This window comes from Colobus angolensis, unplaced genomic scaffold (assembly GCF_000951035.1).
Source record: "Colobus angolensis palliatus isolate OR3802 unplaced genomic scaffold, Cang.pa_1.0 Scaffold249, whole genome shotgun sequence".
NCBI classification, from domain to species: Eukaryota; Metazoa; Chordata; class Mammalia; order Primates; family Cercopithecidae; genus Colobus; species Colobus angolensis.
The window spans coordinates 429,567-439,594 of NW_012115699.1; the positions used below are offsets into that span (position 1 = coordinate 429,567).

At 43.7% G+C, this 10,028-nt stretch overlaps 1 protein-coding gene across 1 annotated transcript in view; it reads left to right on the forward strand.

Annotated features, from left to right (window-relative positions):
* Positions 1-10,024, forward strand: part of MTHFD2 (methylenetetrahydrofolate dehydrogenase (NADP+ dependent) 2, methenyltetrahydrofolate cyclohydrolase) — a gene marked incomplete at its 3' end in the record, with an annotated part of 16,445 nt that extends 6,421 nt beyond the window's left edge. The window contains exons 2-7 of the mRNA XM_011946137.1: positions 2,014-2,198; positions 4,293-4,568; positions 5,474-5,581; positions 6,709-6,801; positions 7,251-7,376; positions 9,948-10,024. Of these exons, the coding sequence (XP_011801527.1) occupies positions 2,014-2,198; positions 4,293-4,568; positions 5,474-5,581; positions 6,709-6,801; positions 7,251-7,376; positions 9,948-10,024 (865 nt within the window). The remainder of the gene's footprint in view (positions 1-2,013; positions 2,199-4,292; positions 4,569-5,473; positions 5,582-6,708; positions 6,802-7,250; positions 7,377-9,947) is intronic.
* Between the last annotated feature and the right edge of the window lie 4 nt (positions 10,025-10,028).

Sequence of the window (10,028 nt, forward strand, 5' to 3'; positions counted from 1 at the left end):
GCCCGCCACCTCGCCCAGCTAGTTTTTTGTATTTTTTAGTAGAGACGGGGTTTCACCATGTTAGCCAGGATGTTCTCGATCTCCTGACCTCGTGATCTGCCCGTCTCAGCCTCCCAGAGTGCTGGGATTACAGGCTTGAGCCACCGCGCCCGGCGGGAAAGGCTTTTTTAAATGAGATCATTTTACTTAAGGAAGAGATGCTCATTTTATTTTATTTTATTTTTTATTTTATTTTATTTTATTTTGAGATGGAGTCTTGCTGTGTTGCCCAGGCTAGAGTGCAGTGGGGTGATATCAGCTCACTGTAACCTCTGCCTCCTGGATTCATGTGATTCTCCTGCCTTAGCCTCCCGAGTAGCTGGGATTATAGGCATGCGCCACCATACCCGGCTAATTTTTGCATTTTTAGCAGAGGGGGGGGGGGTTTTGCCATGTTGACCAGGCTGGTCTCGAACTCCTGACCTCAAGCAATCCACCCGCCTCGGCCTCCTAAAGTGCTGGGGTTACAGGCATGAGCCATCGCGCTGGGCCAGATGCTCATCTTTAAGTAATGGGCACTTTATTGTAAGGATGTGTGAAAATAGGAAAACTGGGACTGTTCCACATTTGGGCTTCATGGAACCCAGGAAGAGCTGCATAAGCAGTTCGCTTTGGGAAGAGACAGCCTTCCGCGCAGCTGAACATGGTTTTGGGAACTGGAGGTTCTTCTAGATCCTGATTTTTCTTCTTGCTCTCCACCTCAGCAACAGTTTTCTGATTTCTTATCCTGTTGTCTCCCATTGGTGTGACTATTCTGTCTCTTCTTTCTGTCTTTGTTCTGTGGTTCTAGTTTGAACTGCCTCAGGGACGAGCTCTTACTGGTTCAGCTAACTCTCACTGCTCTGTTGAGCTAAGCTTTTGCACCAACTGGACCACTGGGCAGCCTAGAGATTGTTGGTTGCCCTTGGCGTCAGATACTCACTCCTGGTCTGTCAGCTTTGGATGATGTGGTGGGGTCCCTGGGAAGAGCACATTGCCAACTGTGAGAAAGAGCTTCCTCCAGTCCCCTGCCCTGCCCCTGTTCTTACCAGGAAAGTCTTCCCCAGAAGGGACTGTGGGGAGTGGCAGTCATTTTGATGTTTGACCTAGCCAGTATATTGTTTGTTCGTTTGTTTTTGAGACAGAGTCTAGCTCTGTCACCCAGGCTGGAGTGCAGTGGCATAATCTCAGCTCACTGCAACCTCTGCCTCCCGGGTTCAAGTGATTCTCCTGCCTCAGCCTCCTGAGTAGCTGGGATTACAGGCGTCCACCACCACACCCAACTAATTTTTGTATTTTTAGTAGAGACGAGGTTTCACTGTGTTGGCCAGGCTGGTCTCAAACTCCTTACCTCGTGATCTGCCCTCCTCAGCCTCCCAAAGTGCTGGGATTACAAACGTGAGCCACCACACCCGGCCTGATATTGTTTGTTTTTTCAACTATAGAATATAATTTATCTATTTAAAAAAGCACCATGAAAATGAAGTCAGTTGACTGGGAAATGATTTGAAATACATGCCTGGCTGCTAACATCAGGGGCAAAACACGAACTACAAATGGCATATAAGCAGATAAGAAGAACTGTTTAACCTCATGGTGAGGGGTCACACAATTGCAAATTAAAACTGTAAAAAACTTAGTAATGATCAGGGCGCAGGGTGGTGTAGCAGTTAAGAGCCCAAACTGATGTGAGACTCAGCTTGACCAAGCACTAGCTGTCAGTCACTTAAACTCTGAGCTTCAAATTAATGATAATAATGATTTCTATCAACTTTATCCCCCTCCATATGTAGCTGGATATATTTATTTATTTAGCAGAGACAGGGGTTTTGCCATGTTGCCCAGCCTGGTCTCAAACTCCTGGGCTCAAGCCATCTTCCCGCCCTGGCCTCCCGAAGTGCTGGGATTACGGGCATAAGCCACTACACCTGGCAGAATTTTAGTTTTTATAAAAATTCAAGTTATTTTGTTTTGTGACTCTGTTGCCTTCTGCAGAAATGAAGCTGTTGTCATTTCTGGAAGGAAACTGGCCCAGGAGATCAAGCAGGAAGTGCGGCAGGAGGTAGAAGAGTGGGTGGTCTCAGGCAACAAGCGGCCACACCTGAGCGTGATCCTGGTTGGTGAGAATCCTGCAAGTCACTCCTACGTCCTCAACAAAACCAGGGCAGCTGCAGATGTGGGTATGTGTCCTTTTGAGACCTCGAATGCTGTTCAGTTGAGGTTTATATGAGGCAAAGTCCATTGTCATTTATGATTTCTTTTTTCTGATTAGGAAACCCAAGCAGAGGAGGCTAATGTGATTGAACTGTATCCCAAAACTTTGTCATAGGAAATCAGACTGTATCTTTCGGGGTTTATAGACTAGGACAAGAGATACTGGTTAGTATTCTCTGTGGCTTCTGGAAAGAATATAAGGCATGTTCTGTTCTTAGTCTTTCCATTTGATAGGTGACCCTGAATACATTTTACATTTGCTTTCCTTGAGCAATAATGGGTCTCCAGCGGAGGTGTTCGAGTGTTTGCAGTTTAAAGTCTTAGAGGCTTAGGGGGCATGATTGAACAATACAGTATTAGGAGATCTCAGTGATGAGTTCAGGAACGCAGTCATAGATTTGGAGGAAATGACTCTGACTTCTGGGAAAGAGCTTTCAAGTTCTTTACCGATTGGTTCTAAAGCCAAACATGCAGTTTAGAAGCAGTTCGGGTCTGGATGATGGGGTTTGTGTTCTAGGCCTCATGGTACCACAGATTACTATGTGTCTGTGGACAAGAGGTGGGTGGGCAGGCTCAGATATGCCTCTTCCTGCCCATCTGTGGGCCCGTGGTCTGATCATGAGCAGCAGGTGGCCTTTCCTTCTGAAGGGCTGTGAAACCACTGGCATGGCTGGGAGGGGTTACTGGCCTGTGAGCCCGTGGTTTCCTCTATTCTTTTTTTTTTTTTTTTTTGAGACGGAGTCTCGCTCTATCGCCCAGCCTGGAGTGCAGTGGCCGGATCTCAGCTCACTGCAAGCTCCGCCTCCCGGGTTTACGCCATTCTCCTGCCTCAGCCTCCCGAGTAGCTGGGACTACAGGTGCCCGCCACCTCGCCCGGCTAGTTTTTTGTATTTTTTTTTTAGTAGAGGCGGGGTTTCACAGTGTTAGCCAGGATGGTCTCGATCTCCTGACCTCGTGATCCACCCGTCTCGGCCTCCCAAAGTGCTGGGATTACAGGCTTGAGCCATCGCGCCCGGCCTCCTCTATTCTTTACCATTGAGGATTGAGGCCTCCTGCTCTTTTAATTGAAAGCCTTTAGAAACCTCTAGAAAATGGCAAGCCATGGCTTTTTTTTTTTTTTTTTTCTGAGATGGTGTTTCGCTCTTGTTGCCCAGGCCAGAGGACAATGGCGCAATCTCGGCTCTCCACAATCTCTGCCTCCTGCCTCAGCCTCCCGAGTAGCTGGGATTACAGGCATGCGCCACTATTCCTGGCTAATTTTATATTTTCAGTTGAGATGGGGTTTCTCCATGTTGGTCAGGCTGGTGTCAAACTCCCCGACCTCAGGTGATTCGCCTGCCTCGGCCTCCCAAAGTACTGGGATTATAGGCGTGAGCTACTGCACCTGGCCAAGCCATGGCATTTTAAGACATTGGGAGGTAGTGTGGTGCAGAAAAAAAGAACATGGATTTTGGAACCAGAAAGACTGGCTGTATTATTAGCTCACTTATTTATTTATTTATTTAGACATGAGTCTCGCCCTGTTGAGCCGGCTGGAATGCAGTGGTGCGATCTCAGCTCACTACAATTCCCACCTCCCAGGTTCAAGCGATTCTCCTGCCTCAGCCTACTGAGTAGCTGGGACTACAGGCGCCCGCCACCATGCCCGGAAAATGTTTTGTATTTTTAGTAGAGACGGGTTTTCACCGTGTTAGCCAGGATGGTCTCAATCTCCTGACCTCGTGATCCGCCGGTCTTGGCCCCGCAAAGTGCTGGGATTACAGGCATGAGCCACGCGCCTGGCCTAGCTCGCTTATTTTTAAATCTCTCTGAGCCTCAGTCTATCTGTAAAATAAGGTTAATGAGGATTGCATAGAATGAGGTATACAGGATGTGTTAAGCTAGTATTCTCTAGTGTATATATTTGTGAAGTTACTTTTTTAGGTTCCTTGAGCTACTTCAGCTTCTAGGGATGGGTGTGATGATACAAAACCTGTATGGTAGCCAAGTATGGTAGGCAACATAGCAGTGCTCATTAAATGCCTCAAAAATTTTTTTAACCTCAAAATTTCTTATAATAGGAATCAACAGTGAGACAATTGTGAAACCAGCTTCAATTTCAGAGGAAGAATTGTTGAATTTAATCAATAAACTGAATAATGATGATAATGTAGATGGCCTCCTTGTTCAGCTGCCTCTTCCAGAGCATATTGATGAGAGAAGGATCTGCAATGCTGTTTCTCCAGACAAGGATGTTGATGGCTTTCATGTAATTAATGTAGGGCGAATGTGTTTGGACCAGTATTCCATGTTACCAGCTACCCCATGGGGTGTTTGGGAAATAATTAAGCGAACTGGTAGGTATATCCCAGAATTGTATGTCTGTTAATATTATAAAAGTAGTACCTGCAAATGGTAAAAACTCATAATACAGTCCCAAAGAGTGGAAACCCCACGCCATATCCTCTAGTCTTACTCCCCAGAGTTTACCTCTCTTAACAGTTTTTTTTTTTTTTTTGAGACAGGGTCTTGCTCTGTGACCCAGGCTGGAGTGCAGAGGCGCGATCTTCTCTCACTGCAGCCTCCGCCTCCCGGGTTCAAGCGATTCTTGTGCCTCAGCCTCCTGAGTAGCTGGGACTACAGGCACACGCCACCATGCCCAGCTAATTTTTTTATTTCTAGTAGAGACAGGTTTCACCACATTGGCCAAGCTGGTCTCGAACTAACCTCAAGTGATCCGCCCCCTCGCCTCCCAAAGTACTAGGATTAGAGGCATGATCCATCGTGCCTGCCCTTAACAGTTGCCTATGACAGTTTTTGCTTTTAATCTGGAAGCCTTGGTGAGGGAAACTTTCTATTTTTCTTTTTAATTTTTTCTTTAAGAGTCAAAGGTTTCACCATGCTGCCCAGGCTGGTCTCAAATTCCTGGCCTCAAGCAATTCTACCTTAGCCTCCCTGGCCTCAAGCAATCCTCCCTCCTGCTGGGATTACGGGTGTGAGCCACCACCCCAGCCCTCAGTGAAGGAAATTTAAGATTTAATAGTGGTGACAGTGCACATTCCTGTAACATTTTGTAGCCTATAGTATGCTTTCTCCTGTTTTCTTTTAGCCCTTATGTGTAGCAAGTTACAGCTCCAGTTGACTGATGAGGCAGTAAGCTCAGTGACTTCTCTATCAAAATTGGCTTCATGTTCTAGGCCATCTGACTTTGTTTTGCTTTGGACTGGCACTACTTTTAATGTAAATACATATATTTTTATAGGTATTCCAACCTTAGGGAAGAATGTGGTTGTGGCTGGAAGGTCAAAAAATGTTGGAATGCCCATTGCAATGTTACTGCACACAGATGGGGCGCATGAACGTCCTGGAGGTAAGGAAATTGTTTTCAGGGAACACTGTCCTTTTTTCCCCATGTAAGAACTCTCAGAAGCCATCCTGTGCATGTTTGGAAGTATTAACTGTGTTATACTTTGTATTTGTTGAAATTTTGTTAACAGATAATTCAGGGAGTAACCTTTGTAGAGAAGCTGCACCCAGTGTCACCTGAGTTTCTTTATTATTCATTTATCATGTAACTAGCTTCAGAAATAAACTTAAGTTTTGAGTATAAGCATGATTGTAGGCAATTAGGAAATTTCAGCTATAGCTTTGATAGCTGGAGCTAAGGAGCAGTTCTTATTCAAAGATACTGTGTCATTTAGTGGAAAAAATCTTAAGCCGTTGCAAAGGATTGAATTGATATGACTGTAATGTGTCCTGTCAAGTTCTTTTAATTGGTTCTAAGGTAAAGCCTCGTCAATCTGTTATCACATAATTATTGTAATAATGACCTTACATGATTATATCAGAAATAATGGCAAAACTATACTTTCAACAATCTTTCAACATACTTAAAACAACCTTGAGTAATTTTAGTGATACTTTGCTTAGAAAAGGTAAAATTCTTGAAAGGCTTTAAAAATACGATGAATAAATTTAATTATATGACTCAAAACAGTCGAGCTGGGACCAATGGTTTAAAGCTATATGAAATTAGGTATTAATTTTAAAAAAGTAAATGACAATTAGCTGTCCAGAAAATATGACACATGCCATTAAGTCAGTTTTTTTTGTTTTGTTTTGTTTTTGGAGAGGGAGTCTTGCTGTCTTGCCCAGGCTGGAGTGCAGTGGCACAATCTTGGCTCACTGCAGCCTCAACCTCCCAGGTTCAAGCGATTCTTGTGCCTCAGCCTCCCAAGAAAGCTGTGATTACAGCCATGCGCCACCATGCCCAGCTAATTTTTGTATTTTTAGTAGAGATGGGGTTTCACTATGTTGCCCAGGTTGGCCTTGAACTCCTGACCTCATGATCTGCCCACCTTGGCCTCCCAAAGTGCTGGGATTACAGGCGTGAGCCACTGCACCATTGTTGAGTTTCTACAGTGACTTGACTAGTTGAGACCTAATGCAGTCCCAGCTTTGTGTCAGAAATCAAGACATCTATTGTTTTCTTTCTAGGTGATGCCACTGTTACAATATCTCATCGATATACTCCCAAAGAGCAGTTGAAGAAACATACAATTCTTGCAGATATTGTAATATCTGCTGCAGGTAAGAACACAAGGGGAATGGAGGGAAGGGCTTCACCTCAGAAGAGGAGGTTGTACCCCTCATCTTAGAATTCGCCTGCCTAGCTACTATTCATCCTTCCCTCATGATGATTCTTTGAGCTGCCTACAAAGATGAGGATAGAGTTGTGATTGGAATACTGGTTTCTGGCATTCCATTATAGTCTGGATGGGTGAAAGTTATTCCTAAAGCTTGAAAATATTTATATTAATATTTACTGTATAAAGTTTAAACAGTTCCTTTTGTTTCCTGTCAGGAATCAAAATAAATAAATAATAAAAGTAAATGGTTCCTTAGTTAATGTTTTTAACAGGTTTTAATAAAACATGTTAATTAGTTCTTCTAGGTCTCTTGAAATTGAAATTAGACAACAATCTGACAGGTAGACTGTTTTCAGTACTAAGCTGATTTTTTCCTTTCTCCATTTCCAGGTATTCCAAATCTGATCACAGCAGATATGATCAAGGAAGGAGCAGCAGTCATTGATGTGGGAATAAATAGAGTTCATGATCCTGTAACTGCCAAACCCAAGTTGGTTGGAGATGTAGATTTTGAAGGTAAATGGTAAAATTTTATTTTTAAAAATGAAATCAATAAGTACTACCTTTCATGGACATTTAGGATAGATTATTTACTTTTTTTTTGAGACGGGAGTCTCACTCTGTTGCCCAGGCTGGAGTGCAGTGGCGCAATCTTGGCTCACTGCAGCCTCTGCCTCCCAGGTTCAGGCGATTCTTCTGCCTCAGCCTCCTAAGTAGCTGGGACTTCCAAAGTGTTGGGATTATAGGTGTGAGTCACTGCACCCAGTCCGTATGCTTTTCCCTCTCTCCCTTCTTTCCTTCCCTCCCTCCCTCCATCCATCTTCCTCTTTCTTTCTTTCTCTTTCCTCCTCCCTCCCTTCTTTCTTTCCTTTTCCTTTTTTTCTCTTTCTTTCTCTCTCTTTCCCTCTCTGTCTCTTCCTTCCTTTCCTTTCCTTCCTTTCTTTCTTTTTTCTTCTTTCTGTCTCTCTTTCTCTTCCTTCTTTTTTTTAAAACAGTCTCATTCTGTCACCCAGGCTGGAGTGCAGTGGCACCATCTCAGCTCAGTGCAACCTCCACCTCACAGCTTCAAGCAGTTCTTGTGCTTTCAAGCCTCCCCAGTAGCCAGGATTACAAGCATGTGCCACCACGCCCACCTAAGTTTTTGTATTTTTGGTAGAGACGGGGTTTCACCATGTTGGCCACGCTGGTCTGATCACTCCTCAAGTGATCCTCCCACCTTGGCCTTCCAAAGTGCTGGGATTACAGGTGTGAGCCATTGCACCTGGCCTTAGTATGCTTTTCATAAGAATGAGAGAAACCTTTTTAAAATTACAGCCATTCTAGAATTATTTTAGTTGTTTCATCGTAGTGATGGAGAGCAGTTATAAACTTTTCAGGGAATTGTTTTTTTCCTTAGAACTTACTTCATAATTCAAGCAATTTCTTGACTTTTAACAAGTTTGAAAATTTGATGAAGTGATTTTTCTAAATCATGGAGTTTCCCAAAAAGTGTTAAGAGAGTTCTCATTTTCACACTGAGAGATCACAGGCCTAGAAAGTTAAAATGGTCCAGGAAAAAACCATACCCCTGAAATACTAGAATATACTAGTAGATGTCTGTTTTCAGTTATTTTTTTTTTTAAGAGGCAGTCTCACTCTGTTGTCCAGGCTGTAGTACAGTGGTGTGATTTCTGCTCACTGCAACCTCCACCTCCCAGGTTCAAGTGATTCTCCTGCCTTAGCCACCCGAGCAGCTAGGATTACAGGCATGTGCCACCATGCCGGCTAATTTTTTGTATTTTCAGTAGAGATGAGTTTGGCTCTGTTGACCAAGTTGGTCTTGAACTCCTGGCCTTAAGTGATCTGCCTGCCTCAGCCTCTCAAAGTGCTAGGATTACAGGTGTGAGCCGCTGCACCTGGCCTCTCCTTTCAGTTCTAAAGATAGAATGTTTATCTGAATTATGCTGATAATCCTTTTTTTTCTTTCCTCTTTTTTTTTTTTTTTGAGACAGGGTCCCTCTCTGTTGCCCAGGCTGGAGTACAGTGGCATGATCTCAGCTCACTGCAGCTTCTGCCTCCTGGGCTTAAGCAGTTCTCTTGCCTCAGCCTCCTGAGTAGCTGGTACTATAGGCACATGTCACCTCGCTTGGCTAATTTTTGTATTTTTTGTAGAGATGGGGTTTCACCATGTTGGCCAGGCTGGTTTCAAACTTCTGGCCTCAAACAATCTCCCCCACCTCACACTCTGCCTCAGTCCCCCAAAGTGCTGGGATTACAGGCATGAACCACTGCACCCGGCCTATGCTGATAATCCTATTCCTAACTTTCTGTTTTTATTAAAGCAGTCAAACCCATGCATAGGTATGTAAGGATTTTCTTTTTAACATTAGGTTAATTTTTTTTTTTTTACTTCTCACTTTTAAAAAATTACTGTGCTTTCTGCTTTGGACAAATTATACTTAAATTAATAAAATGCTGTAGGCAGCTATTGAGGTAATGCTTATTATTATTATACTTACAACTCCCACTCCCACACAGTTAACCTACTAGATGTTTCTTTTCTTTTCTTTTTTTTTTTTTTTGAGACAGGGTCCCTCTCTGTTGCCCAGGCTGGAGTACAGTGGCATGATCTCAGCTCACTGCAGCTTCTGCCTCCTGGGCTTAAGCAGTTCTCTTGCCTCAGCCTCCTGAGTAGCTGGTACTATAGGCACATGTCACCTCGCTTGGCTAATTTTTGTATTTTTAGTAGAGACAGGGTTTTGCCATGTTGGTCAGGCTGGTCTTGAACTCCTGACCTCAGGTGATCCGCCCGCCTCGGCCTCCCAAAGTGCTGAGATTAAAGGCTTGAGCCACCGCACCCGGCCTAGATGTTTCTTTAATAGATTTCTTTATAGGTTACTTAGATGTATAAATATTCCTTTAACAATTCTGTGTGTGCATGTGATTTTACTAGTGTGTTCACAAAACCTTGAATGATGTAGATGTGATTTTTGAGTTTTATGCATATGTATGTTACTTTTTCCTTGCATGCTTGTTTCATAATATATTAAAGTACACACATGTCCTTTGCCATAACTAAAGCAGCCTGCCTGTCTTGTTTCTATGTAGGAGTCAGACAAAAAGCCGGGTATATCACTCCAGTTCCTGGAGGTGTTGGCCCCATGACAGTGGCAATGCTAATGAAGAATA